The following is a 23,186-nucleotide window of genomic DNA, read 5'->3' as shown; positions in this document are numbered from 1 at the left end:
AACAGCCATTTTAGAAAAAGGTCGTGGCCATCTTGAAAAAATGATTTTTTTTTATGGCCAGCAGTTGTTTCTTAAAAAGTATATAATAATGATGCTTTGTGGTAATTTTCATGCTTGTATCATCATTTGCACAATTCCCTCGATTTTGCCTGCTAATATCTCCCACTAAACTGACAGGTGTCATCTGACCTTGATCTCATTTTCATGGTTCAGTGGTTATAGTTAAATTTTTGAGTTTTGGTTTCATTTTTTTTCAAATACTATATGCAATAGGTCAACTATATTTGGTGTATGGAAATATTGTATGAACTATATGTCAGTCGCACAGGTTTTATTTGATCTTGACCTCATTTTCACGGTTCATTGCACAGTGTTAAGTATTTGTGTTTTGGTCTGTTTTTCTTAATTTATAATCAATAAGTCAACTATATTTGTTGCATGGAAGAATTGTTAGCTGTACATGTCTACCTGGCATGGTTCATCTGACCTTGACCTCATTTTCATGGTTCATTGATCACTGTTTAGTTTTCTTGGTTAATGGTCAATTATATTTAGGACTATCAACATAATATCAATGATTAGTAAATAAGGCGAGACATTTCAGCGTGTGCATTCTTTGTTTTTGTAGAGTATTCTGCAAACCTGCTAATGTGTTTCTTATAGCATCTCAGGATGATACGAAATAATTTAAAATCAATGAAAACTGGAGACAAATCTGGGCTTCAAGCTTCATTTATTGAAATTGCAGAAAATATGTTACCGCAATTTTAAGTTCTTCTCTGGTTGACTGGGTATGCAGATGAAAAATACATTATATAATTGTCTAGTAAAAGATATTTATATAGAACGTAACCATAAATTAGCGAGCAACGAAATACCGTATGGCGCTAGTGCAAATAAAGCTGCAATTTAGTAATTTAGTGACGAAATAAATGTTTTCTCTGCTATGCAAGGGAAGATGCTCTTTTAGAATCTAGTATCCGTAAAGGTTCAACACAGCCTGTTTAGTTATGTTATGAAGTGTTATTTTAGATGTCACCTATTTATCATAATTACTCCAGATAAAACTTATATTGCGGAAAACATTTACGATTTGTTGTGTATTATGTCTTAGTAAATGATAGTACATAGTTCCGTAAACGTTTCATTAAAGTTTGTTTTCTTTGTTATTTATATACTTTATGTATCAGTTATGTAGAAAACAAACGAAATTAACTATGAGCATTATGTTTGCTGAACAAAATAAGATTTGTTTTGCTTTTCAAGTTCTGTTGATTTTATAAGGATCTAGATCATCCGGTATACTATAAAATATTTTTCCAGGAAACAGTTCAGAATGAAAAACTATCTCACGTTTCTTTATATTTATACTTTGCTTGAACTTGCATTAGATATCTTTAAAGTTAAAAAAAAGTAAAGAATAATGATTTGGTAGCATCACAACCTCAGATGATTGATTCAGTGGATACAATTGCCAATTTTACTTACGTTACGAATGAGTTTGAAAGCCTTGAGAACTGGAGTATCCAATGTAATATATAGCAAACTGGTCATACATACTTTAACATTGTGTTTATCATTAAATGTAATTCCATTATAAATTTATCTGAATTTAGAAATTTTACCAATCAAGTATCATCAAATATCAGATTTGACTTATCCGTCACTTGTAAAGAGCAGACAAAATAAATAAAATTGATATTAAAGGCTGCAAAAGTAAGGATTACAAATCCGATTACAATAATCCATTGATAGAAAGAATTCCCGACACAATAAAATATCTATATATGGACAACGTTACAATTATTCAAAGGCTTGGAGAAAACTATGACTCAAAACCAAAAGCTAAATCGTCTATAGCAAGAGCTGCAGAATGCGGACCGGAAAATGCTTTTTCCATTATCAGGAGAAGAATACAGATTTTTTTTGAAGATATGCACACCTATTACTTATTTAATTTAAGCACTGCACTCGAGCAGTATAATCATTTGTTTAACACCCAGAAGAGAACCTGTTTGTACAATAACCTTGAGGTTTTTGAAATAAGTGGAATGCAGGATTTAAAAACAAATATGTTAATAAGATTCTTCATACAGATGTTGCAAAAAATATTAAAATTTTGAATTTTTCTGGTAATGGTATATTTGACTCTTTTTATAAACTACAAAGATGGCGACTACGATTCCCAGAAATGGAATATATAGACTTTTCCGATAACAACATAACAGTCCTCCCAATAATACTAGATAACGGATTAAAATCGAAAAATACAAAATTAGTTGTTATAATAGATTTACGGCGTTATAAAATCAATTCATTAACAAAAGGTAAGATAGACTCGTTCTTTACATACGCATTTGTTAAAGTCGATATCACTGAAAATCCGTTCTTTTGTGTCTGTGGAATAATTGAAGTAATGGAATATTTATCTTCAAAGACAATGCCAAAAGCTTATGATTACCTAGAGTCGCTTGAGTGTGAAAATCCCTCAAACGTCCGTGGACGACAATTCATCAGTCTGTCTCCAACAGAACTAAACTGCAACAAGGAAACTGTCATCCATTTTCCAGTCTTCGTTATGGGCATCATAACAATTACATTGTTCGTTATAACTTTGTTGACAATCTATTTCAGAAATTTGATCAATGTTATTTTATTTACGCGACTCAATATCAACTGTCCATGTGAATTCAGAAATGACATTAACGTAGAGAAAGACTATGATGGATTTATTAACTGACAACGCCATGGCTAAAAATGATAACCTAAGAGACGTGTTGTTTTACAATAAAATAGTTTGTTATTTATTTCGTAAATTTAATTGATAAATTATGTGACACATCTAAGACGATTAATTCCCGATTTAATTAAGTGATGTTCTCTCACTAAATAATCAAAAATATGTTGACTTTGTTGAACGCATCTATCTCTATCTCATCGAACTTGGGATAAAGGATACAACAGATACGGTTAGGCCATATCTTGACTCACATCTTAATCAACTGCTAATGAGGGTCGGTTGAAAAGTAAATAATTACGACAAACGAGATGATGTCAGCTTTCCAATTGTGAACTTTCCATGTCTATGTAGCATCAGTCTAGCAGTTCCTACACACGGAGTATATATCAACTCCTCGTTGATACGACCTTTCAGGCTTTGTATTTCCTATCATGATTTCCTTCATAGAGGATTGCTATTAAACCAAGAGTTCCAAGCGGTGAACTCATCAATTTTTTTTGTGTTGGTTGACCGTTATAAAATATTCGTTTCACAGATGATAACGAACATGTTCTCATGTCGTTACTACAATCCCGTCCTCTTTTCGGAATGTGACCTAACGAAGCAATTTTCGTGAATGGCTGAAAATTGCAATTCCGTGAATATTTGATTTTGTGGTTTTGCCAATCTCTGTATACAGAACCTATTGAAAATATGTAATTCGTTGAACATTTGAAATTCGTGGTAACCTGTACCAACGAAACCCTCGATAATCGGTATCCAATGAATAATAATGAATCCACAGTATGCATATGGGGTATTTATTTCTCAGTTGATTTCATAGCTTGCATTTCCTATAGTAATTTCCACGATAGAGGGTTGCTGCCTACAAGAGAGACAAAAACAATCAAAACCAAAGAGTAAACAAAGACTCACAAACCAAAGGGACATTTACATCAACAGTTATAAATAATGAATAAGAAACAACACGAACTCCACTAAAAACCGGGAGTGAAATCAGGTGCTCCGGAATGTTAAGCATTTCCTGCACCGTATACGCACGTCGTGTTATTTCTTTGTTCAGTTCGATAATGATGGAAGGTTATAATGACTGAGGAAGAATATCAGATATGATATCTGACACACTTTTGTCATAATGGCCAATCAGCTCATGATGGCGACCGTAAAATTTCTTGAGGGATGACCTTAATTTGATTGATTCATAGCCCTGTCTTAGCAACTTTTGAGAAAGCAGTATTCAACGTTCAACAAAATCAACGTTCTTTGAGCTAGCTCTAGGGTAATGTATCAATTGAGACACATATACTCCATATGCTGGTGCCGCTGCAAGCGTTCTAATTGGTGAAGTTGAAATTATCCTTTTGGAAATTGTCATATCGTCATTCTATTTACAAAGAATTTTATGACGATAGATGTTAATTATCACTTTATCTTTTAACCAATTAAAGAACGGTATTCAGATTATCTTAAATGGCAGTTTTTTAGGGTTATAAGTAGGGGATGTGCTGCTTCATATTAATATATCTTTAAGGTTATAATTATTCAGATTAACAAAGGTCTTGATATGGTTTTATTACTCGGATTGACAAGATTTACTGTAAAGAAAGTGAACATAGACTTTCTATTATAACAAATCCTTTGTATTTTCAAATCTTTAAAATGTACATATATAGAATTTATTGTCTTCCCATACTCTAATTCGCATAAATTGTTTTGTACGCAGTGACCTAATCCACGAAAACTATTGTTAGAAAAACGGCCGTGTCACAACGCAATTTCGAAGTCGAAAATCGTAATGAATGAAGATTGTATGCTTCATATGAATACATAAACAGGCTGACCAGAAGAGATTCAAAATTCCCATCCATTTGAATATCGACTGCTCTTTAATTTCAACAATTTCGAATAAACACAACGGCGATGTAAAGAAGTCAAGCACCTTGGTGATATCGTCTCTAATTGTAAACACTTCATAATAAGACACACTAGAAGCTTGTATATACGATCCCTTTTTCAGAAGAGCATTGACAAATGGGATTTAGTCTTGCCTTTAATTGAGGCACATGAACAGTGTGTTAGTGTAGACTTTTTATTAATGCAACATTATGCTGATTGTGATTGAAAATTTCGAATTGAATCTACAAAAAACAGAGCCAAAATGTGATAAACACTTATACTGCATTTTAAATTGATGGCGACTACCTATTACGTAAAACAAAACCGTTGTGATAATTTTGGATATATATATAGTCGACTATGTAATGTATCGTTCTTTAATTTTTTGTGAAGTTTGTGGTTAGCGATATGCGGAAAAGACATTTATCCTTTTGTATGTAAAAACAAAGATGAAAGAGAAAACAGGTTTGTTATTTTTAAAATCTTCTCTTTCGTGATTGAAGTAGAATAATGAAATAATACTTACAAATTTGTTGGTTGGTGTAAAATATATTCTCAGATTTGCTGTTAATTTTTTTGTTAGGCTATTCAAATAACTATAGTGTTTGCAGATTGTTTTGCTGGAACAGCACTTTTATTTTATCGTTAGGAGAAGATTGATTATCCACAACACCAAGCCCTCTTTGAACGGTTAAACACCATGTACTCATAGTACATCGTATTTGTTTAAAGTTGTTTTGTAGCAATATTTGTTAGTCAATTGTTGCTTGCTGATGTCTTACTCATATATATCTCATACATTCACTCGTTCATTTGAAATATTGGTTTAATGTATGGAATGGTTTATACAATTTGTTAACTTGATCATCCAGTTGATAAAACAAGAATACTTTTATAAAAGTGAATGCTTGTTCCTAAGAGAAAGATACCATAATGTTAAGGTGGGTTTCAATGTATCAAACCTTTTATTGCGTAACGTCAACGTTTAGTATGTATTTCACAAAATTTAAACACAGCTTATAGAAGACTGTTTATTGCAGTGACTTTGTCAGAAATTTGGTGCAGTGGGTCATGACTTAGTTAAGTGTCCTCCAAAACAAATCATCGGAATGCCTAACTTTTAATAGAAAATAAAAGCAAATTAAATGCTTTAATAAATATTTTATCACCAATATTATACAGTGAACTTTAAAAGCTGTAGAAAATTATACAGAAAATTATCATGGCTTATAGTAAATATGCATGCTATTTCAATATTTCGATTAACAAGTAAAATTAAAAAAATACTAAATTCCGAGGAAAATTCAAAACGGAAAGTCCCTAATCAAATGGCAAAATCAAATGACAAAACACAAGCACGATGATAAGAAGGTCACATTTGGGGAAAAGAGGACGGGATTATGGTTACGACAATTAACATACCGTCATCTGTGAAACAGGTCTTCTACAACGCTCAAGAAAGGAATGATTTAAATTTCACAAGTTTGAACTCTTGGTTTTATAGCTTCCTTGTGAGCAACAACCTCATATCGAGGAAATAAGATTAGACAAAAAAGCCCTGGAACATTGTGTTAACTGGGATATATATACTCCATATGCAGGCGCTGCTGTAATGATGCTACACAGAAAGGAATTATTTGTTTTATAATCACACATACGTAGTTTATACGTATTTCATAACGATAACTACTAAACAAATTAAAAACTTACCACCATATAAGACTCATCAATGTATTTTGACAACAGTAATACTGCAGTTTTACTGGTGGAACAGGAAAGGCCTACCATTCTGGAGCATACGAGTTCACCTCCAATTCCTGTTTCGGTTAGTGTTGATCAAACTTTAGTTTTATAATTGTTGTGTGTTTTTTTGGGTCATTTTTTTTAGACTATTGTGTTTATTGCGCTCACACCCTATCATTTACTACCTACGGATGTAAGATAATTTGAACACGCGATGAGCATTATTGCCAAAAGCTACATACAGGCGGAAACCCGGTTGAAACAGAACAAAAGAATCGAAGCTCTTTGTTAGAGAAGGCGATAAATTCTTACTGTAATGTTTACTATAGTAACAAAAAATTTGAAAGTTAATTGAAACAAATAAAATGACAATTTTCTTCTCAATTACGAAGTGTTCTATTTCAAAAACACCATTTGCATAAGGTTTCTATTGCTCTATTACATAGTTAAGCAGAACAATTAGATATCAAGTCAAAGACATGTGTATCTATCAAGTTGGATGTAGAAAATGCATAACCTCCGATTTTTTTTGGAAAAAATTACCACGGACGGAAAACATATTAATCTATTAGTTCAGTAATTTTCGTTTCTGCCCCTCCATTATGTGACTCAAGAAAAAATTCTAAAAAATGGGTAACAATTGTATCGAAAAGAGAAAATCGAGTGCACCTTTTTATGTTAGGGTGTGTTTGAGTTGAATATTTTGTCTTGAAAACGTACAAAGCAAGAATATTTGATACATCATCTCGCTTCAGATTCTTATATTTTTATATATTAAAGCTACAGGTTGACTTTATAACAGAAAAAAATCACAGTACTAAAAGATGAAATATATGGGTCACGTGAAATACCTATCTAATGAATCATAAAAACAGAGTAGGTGTGTTCGAATAGCTATTTTTTTTTTACTAAAAGTACTTGACGACAGTCTTTCAAGTTGGATGATGAAAATGCATATCTTCGAAAAAAATCAATTGTTTGTGTGTGATAACTAAGGTTTATAGTCTTCAACCACTAAAAAAATCTAGTCTGCCCTTCCACGAAATATTTAATTAGAGTTTTTTTAAATGTTTAAGAAATTAAAAAAATTCCACCTGACAACCGATTAGACAATAGTTTAAAATTGAATCAATGCAGACAAGATCATTAATTGATGCTCATTAGCAAGTAGATATATTTGTCTTTTATAATATAACTGACATATAAGGATCGTAATGGTGCTATGCGGATAAATTTATCGGTTTCCAAGAGCAAAATTGGCAGCGCGTCATCCCTACAATGGCTTCCATTTCTACGATTGTGAAAATTAACTGGCGTAATGGGGAGATAATTTTGACGAAGTAGATTCCTGACTGCATAAGATAGCACAATCTTTCGAAAAAGTAAATAAAAAAAATACCTAAGTCCGAGGAATTATCAAAACAGATAGACCCTAATTAAATGTCAAAGGCAAAAGTGCAAACACATCAAACGAATGAAAAGCAAGGTCAACTTTGCATCGGGGAGTGCAAACCTTAGTTTCTGATTATTTTGAAATCAATTAATTTAAGAAATTTTTGAATAAATCATGTCAGAACCGATGCACTGATTACTGAGTGGATAAAACTTTTTTGAAAAACTGTTAATCTTGTTAAATGTACGTAGTATTATATATATAACAACTGTTGCCACTGTACTGAATCGTAGTGAACTAAACCAGCACAATACTCAAATAAATCGTGTCAATAGATTTCCTTTAGCTTTAATTATGTTCACATGAATCGATCATTTCGAAATATAAGCAGTTATTGTACACCATGAAAAAATTTAATGTAATAAAAAGCAAACACAACATTTAGTTCAGATGTGAAAAAAAAGAAGTCAACTTTTTTTTTTTATCTGAGTCGTTTAATAGCCTTATGTTACAGTCGAAGTTAATGTTTATAACTCCAAGCAATATGTAATTGTTTTAATTTGGCCTTGATTTTAATTCATCTTCAGTTATGTAACTAAGTCATGACCCACTGCACCAAATCAAAACAAAACAAGTGTGATGGTGATATTAAGCGTGTTTACATTCACGATGGAGAGCAGATGTCGAATTTTCGAAATAGGTTTTATTATTTTTCTTATTCATTTCCAATTAATACCATATAACCGTATTAAACTGCTAAAAATGCAATCGATATTTTTATTATTGCATTTGAAGTTAACCGCCTTTTATTTTTTCGATAGTCTAACTTTATTGGTTTTAAGTTTTGATATTTTTGGGTTGCTTTAATTTGTTTTCGCCTTAAATCTAAACTAGAAAAATGCAAGTAAATAAATTCATCTTGAAAAATTTAATTTATAGTATTTTTATGAAAAAGAAGTACAAAAGATCATGTTAAAAATATGAAACCTTTTCTACATTCAATGTAAACCGCATGTATAAGATACATGTAAAATGTGACATCATATAATACGTGTTGACACTTATTGTCCAAAATAAGCGACGAATAACTTAAAAAAACTATTAACTTTTACATTATTTCAGTTGCAAAGTTTCAAGTCTGTAGGAAATGCACATGTTAAATTTATCTTTGTCACTTTGAATTAATTCCCCGGCATTTTTAGTTCCTTACGCTTGTTCCTTGTTTACAACTTTTGATAAATGTTTGACATGCAACGTATATTTATAATAAATGTTTCATCTTTTTGATACCCATATTTCATAACTCACGTTTCTTATCAGGATTTCCTTTAAAAAGGGTTGCTGTTCATTTACAATATTACATAATTATAGAAAAAAAACTCGTTTTTTCAACACCTGCACAAAAGGTTGCTATATACTATATATCAGAGTTGACAATTATCAGATGCAGGATTTGTTACATCCTTATGAATTGATTTATATTTAGTTATTTTATACGTTGTGCTTGATGCTGTTTTATGTGAATAAGCATTTCTTATTTTGAAAAATAACAAAAAGTCTCCCCCCCCAAATTGTTTTTTTTTTAACCTTAATTGTCCAGTTTTTTCAATCATATATCTTAAAGCTGTAATATGAATCATAGTGCAGATAAATGAATAGTAAAAAGTTAAATGAACTAAGTGGCAAAGGAGAATTACTGAGCAATTTGTTGAGCTATACTTCGTTACACTTTGACTGCTTGATAGCTAGTGTCATTTTTACTGTTGTCCTAAAGTAGACGAAAATCATTCAAGTTACTACATAATGGGGAATATGCAGAAGCATGTTTCTTTATTTCATTTGACCAACACATGTGAATGTCTTATGTTCCCTTCACGTAGACGTATGTTCGTTTTTACGCTTTATTAAATGTGAGAGTATCTGCTCAATACATGAATTATTTGCAGCATATTTCATATTTGATCTGAGCGTCACTGATGAGTCTTATGTAGACGAAAAGCGCGCCTGGCGTATTAAATGATAAGCCTGATACTTTTGATAACTATCATCTGACTATAAAGTGTCTGTCATGTAGTAAAATAGGTTGAATAAAAATACCATTCCACTGATGCTATGTTTTGCTGTACCTCGAAAACCTTTTTGACAACCTCTTAATGCATTACCAAGAACAGTGTTGATTTGGTAAACTTTTAGAATACGTTGACTAAAAGGATCGATACGTTTACCTGGGTCGTATCTCAGTTCCAGGATCGGTATACAACATCTCCATAGAATTAAGAATATGCTTACATGTTTTATATTGAATTGGTCTTTGGTTGGTGTTTTACAGTCGAATAGTGAAATCATATCAAGGATTATGTCCGAGATGATAAACTTCAGTCTAAACTATATGAGACCATTGTTGGCTATGCGGTATAAATATTAGATTGAATATACAGTTAAAACAGTGAGTATCGATGGTTTTATTATTACAGTAACTGATGTGATTGTGAAGGTTGAAAGCTCAGGACTCCAATCATTAACATAAACATTTAAAAAGTCATATCAGTATAGTTAATTGCATTCACATTGTCATTCTTAGAAACCGTGAAATTATAGCATGGTCGACAGTACGAACTACTACTTACTACAACTTACAGCAATTTGTTCTCTATATCTGATACCAACAAACAGACACACGCAAAGAAAAAAGCTAACAAGCATCACTGCTATAATTGGCCCTGATGAAACATTTGTTACTGTTTGTAATTTAGGCTTGCACCCGATTTCACTAAGTGATAATTTAGAAATTATTCTTCCTCGCAGTGAAGGTGGATTGTAGCATTTAAGACCATACAGATATTTATAACGAGAGAAATTATTTTCTCTCACATCATAATAAGATGATGCCATTCGATTGTCTATATATTGGAAAATGTCTTGAAAGTACTTTACACCACAATCACACATAAACGGATTATTTCGTATATCAACCGTTAGTTTATGACAAATACCACGTAAGCATGTTCTTATTCCGTATTGTGTGAGTGATGATATGTTATTATAACGTAAATCTACAAATCCTTGAGGGCTATCACCTTTGTATTTATCATGACATATTATAGGAAAAACATCTTCTATTAAGTTGTGACTAAGATCTAAATATTTCAAATCCTTTGCTCCTAGCCTCCATTCCTGTAAATGTTTTGGTGTTTCTATCATATTAGCTGCACTAAAGTTAAGCGTTTCAATGTTCGGATACATAGATTTATCAATCTGCCGAGTAAACGGTTGTATCATTGAAAAACTTTTATGGAGATGTCGAAGATATTTATAGGTGCAGGTGCGATCACGGAAATTAGGTCGCGCTTGAAAGGTTTCTAATCGTGAACGTTTATTCATATTACCAATCCAGCAAGATATATTGTTTTCAATTATTTTTACAGCGTTTACATTACCACACTGAAAAGCTTGATTCAAATGTTTTGCTCCTTGAAACTGTTGAAAATCATTTTGAGTCATATATATCACGGAATTGACCAAAGTGAAATATTTTATACGATCAGGTATTGTATCAATATCATCCGATGTTGCTTCTGATGTAAATCCATTCAAAACACAGTTTGATATTCGTAATGAATGGAGGAGACGTGCTCGGCCCGGGTATGGAAAGAAAATGCTTCCATTCTGTCCACACGTTATGTCAACGGAAAATAACATATCTGCTTTAATTCTGGATGTGAAGCGTCGAAAATCGAGAAAGTTTAAAACATTGTTGTTGATATTGCAAATAATCTCGATATAGTATTCACCGGGTTTGTTTTGTTTTTGTAACTCATTTACCTTACAAAACTGTTGCCATGGTTGTAAGATAGAAAACGTATTATTATCCGTTACCATGGTTACATACCCTGACAGTTTAGATAATTTCTTTGCTGATTGAATCTTGTTTTTGTTTTCAGTCGTCACATGATTAGCAAATAATAAAAACAGTAGGAGATCAACACAAAATCGGAATGATTGATACGAACAAAACCCCATAATGGCCTAATCTATGATTAAAACTACTTCTGTATCTGTATCTGTTATGTTACTGAGTTCAGGAACCGTTGTGGTTTTCTTCGCACTGTTAGGAGAGCACCTGGATTAAATCTAACTGTTACAGGACAAATAAAGAAAACATCTGCAAGTTTGAATATTCATGTTAACACAATGTTTGTTTTTATTTCCTCGACTATTTAAATTAAGTTCTTTGGTATTTCCTTAGTTTAGCAAAACAGGGTTATACAGAGACGGATATTTCGTTCTTTCTTGTACATGGCTACGTAATAAAATTTATGGGGATACCCCTAGCTATTTCAATGCCATACTGCACAAACATGACAAATACAGAGCAGAATCTGCTATTGTTGATAAAACAATCGGTAAATTTATACCAAACGTCTTAAAGACACCATTTGAGGATGATATTATACACTGTTAACTTATAAAATTTTAATTCTCGCAATTTAAATTTATAAAAAAAACAAAAGTAATGAACTCCAATAAAAATTCTCTGCTTTTGATTAAATCGTGTGCTCAATGATTTAAATCGTTATAATTTTGTAAACTTTTTGGTAGCTTCAACTCTGCTATATGTGTTTATTGTTTCGGATTCCTGAATATTTTGGCTTCGTGAATCACTGAATTATTTGGTCGGAAAGTGATATATTCAATATTACAAGTTATTATTCACTTTAAATCATCACAGCTAAATTACCATACATTCATTTATATAGTTTTATATAGTTTTAAATATGTGTTCAGAACATGTATTAAATCTAAGTACGTACGTAAACAATATCATCAAATAAACCATCAACTAAACTAAGTATACTCACCATGTTGAAATTATGACCGTTGAATCAAACGAACTAGCAGGTAAACTTTTCATTCCTACAATATTTACATTCAAATAAACACGCAGCTAGATTAATTATACGTATTTTGTTACAATTCTTAGAATCATCTGTATCAAAATCCGGGAAAACACACGTGTTATAAATCATATTATATAATAGTTCATTTGTCTGAGAATTACTTGTATTTTTTAAAAGAAATATTCACGTATTGTTAACATTATATGGTAACAAACGATCGAACACTATCAGAAAGCAATTCATCTTCTAAAAATGAAAACACAAGAATAAACAAAATAATTAACAAAACGGATAATATTTCTTTGTAAATATCAATGTATGCTGTACGGTGACAGAAGTTTTAAAATGTTATAAAAGTCGTCTAAAACGTCCCAAAAATAACATCCGGCTAAAAAGGTCTTAACTAAACAAAGAATGATGACCAAAGAGACTTTAAAACTAAGCTGACAACGCCATGGCTAAAAACGAATAAACCAACAGTCAAACAATTGTACACAAAACACAACATAGATAACTAAAGAATGAGTAACACAAACCTGACCAAATGCTAGGATTGATCTTAGGTTATGTGGTAGATCTGTTCAACATGTAGCACTTGTAGTGTTGTTTTGTTTGTAAAAACCCGATAATAAGTCTAATTCGGAAGGTCACGTTCGGGAAATGTGGACGATATTTACGACAATAGTTACATATCCGCTTTCATCTGTGAAATGGATATTCAGTAACGGTCAACCAAATTGTGATGGTGTCCGTAAAATTTGCCAAGGTATGATATCAATTTCACCAGTTTGAACTCGTGGTGTTGTGGCTTCCATAATAGTAGCAACACTCTACCAAGGAAATCATGACATGAAATATAAGCCCTAGAGTATCATATCAACTGGGAGATACATAATCCATTTGAAAGCGATGCTGGAATATTGCTACATAAAAATGTAAAGGTCACAATTAAGAAGCTGCAATAATCTCTATTGTCATAAGCTAATATTTATATTTGATTTAATATATGAGTCAGACTTAACTGTATGTGATGTATTCTTTATCTCAAGTTCGGTGAGATAGATGTGTTCAACATAGATAGTAACTGCATTTTGAATTAGTTAATATAAGAAAACATTAGATATGTGGCGGAAAGTAAAGCTAAAGGATACTGCTAACTTTTTTTTGTCTTCCTAAGAAGTTCCTGTATGACGTCAGCCTCGTGTCAATAAAAGATCACAAAAGAAGTTTGTTTGGTCACTTTTTTCTAAAACGGGTAAATTTGAAATAACATGTTTTCATGCCATGTATATTATTTTATTCAAGTTATAATAATCTGTCAGGATTTTAATTAAGTATTTTATTATTTGCATCTAATTTATAGATTTGCAAGTTCTGACAGATCTATTGTGAAGCATTTGTTTTTTTTCTCTTGCAAATACAGACACAAACTTAACTTTTTTCTTTCAAGTGGTAGTAATTACTTCCCGATAATTGTAATGGGTTAAGCATTTAGTGCATCAGAAAAATTGAAACTGATAAAAATTTCAGCTCAAGAAACAAACATCATAATTCCACTCTTTCCGAGTTTGATAAACTGCATATTTTTGTTTTATTAAGGATGGTATGACATATGGTGACCTGGGGAGGGGGTAGAGTTCGTCCAATCTCAGCTCTACTGTTTTTAAGAGCTATCTCTAGTGTTGTTGCCTTTGACACATATATCTTTTAAAAATTAATCAAGGTAGCCGAATGTGATTGTAGATCAAACTTTACACCAAGAAATTGAAAGTCGCTTCTTTTCGGACTGGAAAAAGTTTATCTTCCACAAAAAAAATGTAAGAATTACTCTAGTTTCTCGGGAGTTCTATTGTCTACTACCGCAAAAACAAACAAAGGCCACTAAGTAAGAAACAATGATGAACTATTTTACAGCTGGAACTTTTTTCCATCCTCAAATTGTAAAACGCAATTGTGCAAAAACGGTTCTCGTCATTGACCGCGTCGACATTTACGACACGAAAACGAAATGCGTATGATTTTGCAGGCCATGTATTGCGGTAGACAGGTTGGAAGTATAAGAAAGGATCATGGATGCTTTATATTTATAATTGAACTATACAAACTCTTTGATTTCATCGTCTGTCAATGCTTGCCTGCAATGCATGCATGCAATTTCAAGATGTGAGTTAACATATGAAGCCAATGTTTGACTTAAGTGAAAACAAAAGTTTTTCAAAGTCTTAAAACAGTTGTGCAGAGATTTTTTGTCTGATTGAGTTAAATTACAAAATTTTGGTGTTGATGAATCTTTTTCGATTGCAAGAAAGCTTATGGGTTTTCTTGATGATCATACGATTAAATTCGAAAGTGTTAACAGTTATCCCTATAAATAACGTGCAAAAATTGTAACTACAAAAGATGCTTGTCTGGCCAAGCTGCTCCCTTGCGATTCAACGTTGTCAACATTTGCTTTGAGTATATGGATGACATCACAACTTCCTCAACCACTTCTTATATCTCCGCTAAAGTTTAGATGGATTGATAAGGTTGGTTTGAACCGGTATTTTCTAGGGCCAAATGTCTTCTGACTACCTTCTTTAAATTGGTTGTACTTGTAAATGAAAATATATGCGCTCAAAAGATTATGTTTGCTTTCAGAATAACCTGTCATGTACAGACCTGAGTCAATGCGATGCAAGTGAAATGTATGGAGTGAAATATAGGTCATCTGATGATTAAAGAAAATTTGCTGGAGATCAGGCATGTGTACCTTTTAAAGTATGTGGTACAATCTGTGGTACATAACAAGGGAAATGTTTTTTTATTTTACTTTTTGTGTTATAACTACACTTTTAAGTTTAGAAAACCGCCAACATTTGATAGGAAAACTGACAATCTTATTCAATTAAGATTGGAGTCGAGTGCAGCTGCACGAGCATGGTTCAAACTCACAACTCAGTGTTGACTGGCTAGTGATTTCAGTAATAGCTCTGGAATATGACAGTTGTTATACATTCGTTTGATGTATTTGTGCTTTTGATTTTGCCATTCGATTAGGGACTTTCCATTTTGAATTTTCCTCGGAGGTCGCTTTTTTTTGTGATTTTACTTTTTAGACCACTCGGCCACCGAGACCTCGATCATGTAATAGAAATTACCCAGGGTAAACAACTGGAATTTTAGATAAATAAACGTCGTTTTAAATTTAATGTTTGAAAACATATTATCTTAAATAAAGTATAAAAAAGAAGATGTGGTATAACTGTCAATAAGACAACTCTCCACAAGTGACTAAATGACTCAGAAATAAACACTGGTAGGTCAACGTACGGCCTTCAACAATGAGCAAAGCCTATACCGCATAGTCATCTATAAAAGACCCCGAAATGACAATGTAAAACAATTCACACAAGAAAACTAACCGCCTAATTTATGTACAAAAAATGAGAGAAAAACAAATATGTAACACACACACACACACACGACAACCTCTGAATTATAGTCTTCCGACATGGGACAATAGTTTGTGATTAAGGTCATTGATTAATTATGTGATACTTTTTGTTTTGGTTTTTTTTAACGAAATGCTACCAACGAAACCTTTTTTTTTTTTGTAAATCTCATTAAAAAAGTAGGCAGTATTTAAAGAATTTTAGCATTTAAAAAACGAAAACATTGAAAAAAATTCCCAAACATGCGTTTCACATACATTTAAAATAAACATGAACTTTTCACTCGTGCTTCTATCTTCTATATATCGCTTCTATACTATGACACGTCATAACTTCTTCCAAATCGAACGGTTTGTTATATTTTCAAATTCCAACAACAATGTTAAGTTTAAGGTAAATGAATTCAGGCTAGCTGAAGTTTTGGTACAATATGTAAACAACGTAACTGAAATCTGCCAATTGTAATATTGTTACTCTTGGATGACAAGCATGATGTTCTTTTTAAATCGAACTTAGCCCCCTTCCGTCATTCTGAAACTAACGTGGTTTGGAGAAAATCAATCTACGAATATTGGAGTCATCTATGTTAATTTGTTACACTTTTTCCCTGTCCAAATGCTGTAGGAATGTTGCTGTGAAAAATGAAATAATAACAATGGGAAGATGAAGATGATCCATTTCTGTCGATTTCAAGTTTAATTTCCTCCCATTTGTGTCGATTTAAATTTCTAAATTAAGATATAAATACATCGTTAATCTATATTTGGTATGTTTTATTAGCTGTATTTAGCAAAAGTCCAGTCAATCTAGCATACATTTGACCTCAACCTTGAAGTAATTGCAACAGAAACTTTTTAAGTTTTAACCTTTAGCATTATACCCCAAATATACACAGAAAAAAGTCCAACAAAAACTTGAGAAAACTAAAAAATCATGATTTTATAATTCCTATGGAGATTTGCATTGAAGCTCTCTTAAAAAGGCAGAAATATCAATAAAATCTGATACAAAATTAGAACGTTACCGTCTCTATTCAACAGAATGCATTGATTCTTGATATTGAACCCGTCTTTAGAATGTAACAAACAACTCTAAATGTGTTTTCGTATCTTTTATCAAGCTACAACATAGATTTCATAATAAATCAGTTGACCATTTATTAGATTTGTCAGCATGTCAATGTAAAGAATCTCAAATTGAATAATGTTTCTTTAAACAAGGTAGATGCTGAAGAAATATAATTTACAAATATAACTTATACGAAGTATTAATGCTATTTTTTGAAAATGGTCACAAAGCCATACATTTTTCTTTGATGAAAAATGTGCAAAAAAAATTTTAAAAACCGATATCACTTCGGTTCTTGTACATTTCATGCGCAGTAGATTACATAATATAGCCAAATACGAACTCATAACCCCAGCAAAGCATCATACTTTACACGAATTTTAAGATAAGCAATCAAAAACTGACAAAAAATACTAATTCACAGAGTTATCTCCCTTTCCAATGTTAATTTCTATAACAAATTGAAAATGCTGATTTTGGTTTTCCTAAAGGTAGAATTTATGGGACTTTTTCTGTGTATATTTGGGGCTTAATGCTATAGATTAAAATTAAAACATTTTCTGTTGCAATTAGTTTGAGGTTCAAAGTTAGTTTGACTGGACTACTTAACTTTTAGGATAAACTCATCATAAGTACCAGGATTAAAATTTTATATTTACGCCAGACGCGCGTTTCGTTTACATAAGACTCATCAGTGACGCTCGAATAAAAAAATGTTTAAAAGGCCAAATAATAGAAATTATTGGTCTCAATGCTCTTCAACTTCGTACTTTAATTGGCCTTTTCTCGTTTTCTTTTGTTCGAGCGTCATTGATGAGTCTTTTGTAGACGAAACGCGCGTCTGGGGCAAATGCTAATTTTCATTTCTGGTATCTATGATGAGTTTAGTATTCAACGATCAACGAATATATGGAATCAACATAGTATACAAACTCAGATCACTTCTGTTTACATATTATCATTTTAGAAAGATGGAGGAGAGGATCACGTGACAACATTATTCATAAACATAAGCAGATGTGGTATGAGTGCCAACTCTCTACCTAAGTCACAATTATTAAAGTAAGTCTATATCGCATATATGGCTTGTGACGCATGCAATCAAGAAATGTTGACCGTTTCAACACATCTGGTCTTGTTTCTAGCGTTAATCACAAGATTCGAGAGCAAATTCGCTTCTATGTCTGCTTTTGCAAAATAACTTTACGAGAAATGAACATCGAAACATAGGTATTTTTCAATTTCACTTCTTTTAACGTAATTGGGGGGGGGGGGGGGGGGGGGGGGATTGTCGAATGATATTTATGTATTAAGTTCGATTGAAAGTTTAAAATGTACAACACATCGTTTAAAACATTTATATTCAGGTTTTACATTATCTTATCGGGGCCTATTATAGCTGACTATGCGGTATGGGCTTTGCTCATTGTTGAAGGCCGTACGGTGACCTATAGTTGTTAATGTCTGTGTTATTTTGGTCTTTTGTGGATAGTTGTCTCATTGGCAATCATACCATATCTTTTTTATATTTACATACAATCCATAACAGGTAATGTTAAAAAAAAAAAGAATGCTAGTAAATCATAAAAATATTATAGTGTCGTTCCCAAATTCGAAAAAGAAATGACGAATCCTTGCTATTTTATGCAAACGGAAGATTTCTATAGAGCAACAGTCTCTCTTTGACATTACAGAACATAAGTTACTACATTGTTAAATGCTTTTCTGACTAGGTGGATGTGCAGATAAAAAATATTATATAATTGTCTAGCAAAAAACATATTCATGCAGAACGTAAACAAAAATTTTCTTTTTCTAAATAAATTCACCATAGATACCAGTTTAAAATTTTGTACTTACGCGTATTTCTTCTACAAAAGACTCATCAGTGACGCTCGAATCCAAAAATTGTTTAAAAGGCCAAATAAAGTACGAAGTTGAAGAGCATTGAGGACCAAAATTCCTAAAGGTTTTGACAAATACAGCTAAGGTAATCTATTCCTGTACTGAGGAAGAAAAGCCTTAGTATTTCAAAAATTTAAAAGTTTTGGAAACAGTTAATTTAAAAAAATGACCATATCAATGATAATTCGTGTCAGCACAGACTACTGGGCTGGTGATACCTTCGGGGAATTAAAACTCCACCAGCAGTGGCATCGACCCAGTGCCATATGGCACAAAATCAAAAACAAAAATATTCTTTAAAACTGTTTGCAATCAATGTGGGTTTTTTTCCAATTTTGAAAATAAAGTATCCGCGAAGGTTTTAATGCAGACGGGTAATGGTTTTGATTTTGTTTTTGTTTTTGCAGATTTTAATTAAATGTTACCTATTTATCATAATTAATTCAGAAAAAAACGTAGTTTGCGGAAATTCTTTACAACTGTCTGTGTTATATGTTTTACTAAATGATAATACACAGTTCCGTAAACATTATTATTTATCATTACTTCAAGTTTGTTCACAACATTATTATCCTTATTTATGTCTTCTGAAATGAAGAAAACAAACGAAATAGACTAAGAGCATTATATTTGCTGAAAGAAAATAAAGTCGTTTTGCATTTTTTGGCCAGTTGATTTTTTAAGGATCTAGATACATCCTGTTCCCCATGAAATATAATACAAGGAAACAGTTCAGAATGAGATACTATGTCACTGTTCTTAATATTTTTCCTTTACTTGGACTTGGACTTAATATCGTTACCGTTACAAACGAAAGGGGAAACAATTTGGTTATAAAACAACAGCAGATGAATAGTTCCATAGATTCATTCACACATTTGTCTTATGTTATGAATGAGTTTGAAAGCCTTGAGAACTGGAGTAGCCTATGTAATATATCACATACTGGTTATACTGACTTTGATATTGTATGTATTGTTAAAGATGACTTCAGTATCAAGTTATCAGAATTTAGAAATTTTACAGATAAAATATCATCAAATATCAGATTTGACTTATCCGTCACTTGTGAAGATAGTGTAGTATACTTTCCATGGCCGTTCAGAGCAGACAAACTAAATAAAATTTACATCAAAGACTGTCGAATTAAAGATTACAGGACCGATTACAAGAATCAGTTGATAAACAGCATTCCCGACACAATTAAATATCTTCAAATGGACAACGTTACTGTTAGTCAAAGGGTTGGAGAATTTTATGACTCAATTTCAAAAGCTAACTCTGCTATAACAAGAGCTGCAGAATGTGGACCGGAGAATGCTTTTTCCATTATTCGAAGGGGAACAAAGGTGAAATTTGAAGATTTGGAGAAAAACTGTAAGTTGTATGACTTCAGCACTGCACTCAATCAACATAACCATTATTTTAACACACAGAAGAGAGCCTGTTTGTACAACAACCTTGAGGTTTATGAAATAAGTGGGCAAAAAGGGAATCTAAGAAAGAATGACATCAATAAGATAGTTTATACCGACGTTGCAGAAAATCTCAAAATATTGAATTTTTCTAATAATGGGATGTTTGACACTTTTTATAAAATGCAAGGATGGCAACGACGCTTCCCAGTGATGGAATATATAGACTTTTCCAATAATAACATACAAGTCCTTCCTATGATACCAGATTACGGTTTAGCTGTAACAAAAAACAAATCAGTCGTAACAATAGATTTACGGCGTAATAATATAACTTCACTAACAAAACGTATGATAGACTCATTTTCAACTCACGAATTTATTAAAGTCGACATCAGTGAAAATCCGTTCGTATGTGATTGTGGAGTACTTGAAGTAATGGCATATCTATCTTCAAAGACTATGCCAAAAGTTTATGATTACCTTGGGTCTCTAAAGTGTTCAAAACCCTCGAACGTCCGTGGACGTAAGCTGATAAATATGTCCGCTACAGATCTTAACTGTAACAAGGAGACAGTTGTAAACTTTCAAGTAGTTGTTTTGAGCATCATAACAATAACATTGGTCATCATAACTTTATTGACAATCTATTTCAGGAATATGATCAAAGTTATTTTGTTTACTCGACTTAATATAAACTGTCCATGTGAACACAGAAGTGTCACAGTCGATGAAAAAGAATATGATGCATTTATTGCCTACAGCGAGAAGGATGTTGACTGGGTTATACATACAGCTTTACCCAAGTTGGAGTCAGAGGAAGCTGGGAGAGCATGCAGGCTCTGTCTGCATCATAGAGATTTTATAGTTGGTAATACTATAGCTGATAATATATTCTACAGTGTTGAAAACAGCTATCACACCATCTTACTTATAACCAATGATTTCTTAAAAAGTGAATGGTGCATGATGGAATTCCGAACAGCTTTGAGGAAAAGTCTACATGCTAAAGGTCGTCATTTGATAATTGTGTTGAAGGGTTATATAACTTTAGATAATATTGATCCTGATTTGAAAAGTTGTCTCAATTCTCAAACATATCTTAAAATGGAAGATGTTTTATTTTGGGATAAACTGAAATATGCAATATCATTTAGACATAGCACTAAACAAAATGATTAACAAATCGTTGCTATACCAATAATTGTGTGTGGAGTTTAATTCTGCAACATTATGAAAACCTATGAGATATGTTGTTTTAGAGATAAATGATTTGTTATCAAGTTTGTCAATATGATTGATGAATTATATAAATGCCTAAAGAAGCGATTAATTCCAGGATCTTATCTGGACGTCACTGGTTGGTCTTGTGTGGACGAGGCGCGCGTCTGGAGTATTAAATTTTAAACCTGATACCTTGTGTTAGCTATTATTCACGTGTTTCTCAATCCTATTTTTTCTCCCATTTATCTGTATTGTAATTCTGTCATGTAATCCTGTCTTTTTAATGTTATATTTAGCATTGCCATTAAAGCGGTAGGTTTGGCATGCCACACAACCAGGTTCAACCCAACATTTTTTTTCTTAAAATGACCTGTACCAAGTCATGAAAATTGACATTGTTATTTAAAGTTCATTTCTGTGTGAGTTACATTTTAAGGTTGTGTTTCTGTTGTGTTGTAGTTTTCCTGTTATATTTGATGCGTTTCCCACAGTTTTAGTTTGTAACCCCGATTTGGTTTTTTTTCTCAATCGATTTATGAATTTCGAACAGCGGTATACTACTGTTGCCTTTATTTATAATGCATGTATTATTTCTCTATATCGATTTATGACTTTCGAATAGCGGTATACTACTGGTGCCTTTATTTATTTAATTGAATGAGTGAATTTGTGTTTGAACATATATGTTTACCTCAAGGGACAACGGATATGTTCCACTTATCGTGGGAAGATTTTGAACAAAGAGGTCAAATTTGCGTTGTTAAAATCATCCATTCGAAAATTGATGGACACAATTACGATTTGGTTAACCGTTATGGAATATCTGTTTCACAGATGACGACGAATATGTTCAAATTATCGTAACCACAATTCCGTTCACCTTTCCTCGAATGTGACTTTCACCTTTCCTCGAATGTGACCAACCGATTTAGAATTATCATATTGTTTGTATTTACAGGAGCAACATGACGTATAGAATGATCCTCTTATCATTCTGTTACACCTGAGATCCCCTTCGGTACTTGATGGGGATCGTTTTGCTCAATCTTTGGTTTTCTATTTTGTTATTTTGTGTACTGCTATTTTTTTTATCCATTTTTCGGTTGTTGACATGACATTTGTGACGATGTCTTAGACTTATGAGTTTGAATATCCAATTTGTATCTTTCGCGTATCTTTAATTTGATGCGACTGTCATACAAGTTAGAGGTTAAGCGCTATAAAACCAAGTTCAATCCACTATTTTCTACATTTCAAAATGCCCATACAAAGTCAGGAATGTGACAGTTGTTGTTCGTTCATTTGATGTGTTTTATCATTTGATTTTGCCATTTGATTAAGGACTTTCCATTTTGAGTTTTCCTCGGAGTTCAGTATTTTTGTGATTTTTACTTTTTATTACATTTAAGCTGTATTTGAATTGATATTTTTTTCTTCAGTGCCCTTCAATGTCGTTATGTATTTTAACTC

The 23,186-nt window shown here is 32.2% G+C and overlaps 2 protein-coding genes across 4 annotated transcripts; one reads left to right on the top strand and one right to left on the bottom strand.

Moving 5' to 3' along the window:
- Positions 1 to 2,828: 2,828 nt before the first annotated feature.
- On the bottom strand, positions 2,829 to 12,743 carry LOC139522869 (uncharacterized). 3 transcript variants are annotated; one of them, XR_011664506.1, is made up of 2 exons: positions 12,632 to 12,737; positions 2,829 to 3,605 (listed from the first exon to the last, which is right to left on the bottom strand). XR_011664506.1 is itself a non-coding variant. In XM_071316482.1 (2 exons), exon 2 carries the CDS (start codon positions 11,790 to 11,792, stop codon positions 10,392 to 10,394), a length of 1,401 nt encoding a protein of 466 aa, XP_071172583.1. In that variant the 5' UTR covers positions 11,793 to 11,934; positions 12,632 to 12,743; the 3' UTR covers positions 10,218 to 10,391. The 3 variants fall into 3 exon arrangements, 2 of the variants coding, with proteins under 2 accessions (XP_071172583.1, XP_071172584.1); XM_071316482.1 differs by lacking the exon at positions 2,829 to 3,605 and adding an exon at positions 10,218 to 11,934 and having other exon boundaries at positions 12,632 to 12,743; XM_071316483.1 differs by lacking the exon at positions 2,829 to 3,605 and adding an exon at positions 10,218 to 11,907.
- Positions 12,744 to 19,832: 7,089 nt separating this feature from the next.
- On the top strand, positions 19,833 to 21,871 carry LOC139522285 (toll-like receptor 6). Its single transcript, XM_071315835.1, has one exon. It carries the CDS (start codon positions 19,926 to 19,928, stop codon positions 21,672 to 21,674), a length of 1,749 nt encoding a protein of 582 aa, XP_071171936.1. The 5' UTR covers positions 19,833 to 19,925; the 3' UTR covers positions 21,675 to 21,871.
- The last annotated feature ends 1,315 nt before the right edge of the window (positions 21,872 to 23,186 follow it).

Source organism: Mytilus edulis, chromosome 5 (assembly GCF_963676685.1).
Source record: "Mytilus edulis chromosome 5, xbMytEdul2.2, whole genome shotgun sequence".
NCBI lineage: Eukaryota > Metazoa > Mollusca > Bivalvia > Mytilida > Mytilidae > Mytilus > Mytilus edulis.
The sequence above is the reverse complement of the archived record's forward strand: the minus strand, read 5'-3'. Positions and strand labels throughout refer to the sequence as shown.

Bases quoted from the DNA above. Each gene is read 5' to 3' on its own strand.
- LOC139522869 (XM_071316482.1), bottom strand. From the start codon at position 11,792: ATGGGGTTTTGTTCGTATCAATCATTCCGATTTTGTGTTGATCTCCTA.
- LOC139522285 (XM_071315835.1), top strand. From the start codon at position 19,926: ATGAATAGTTCCATAGATTCATTCACACATTTGTCTTATGTTATGAAT.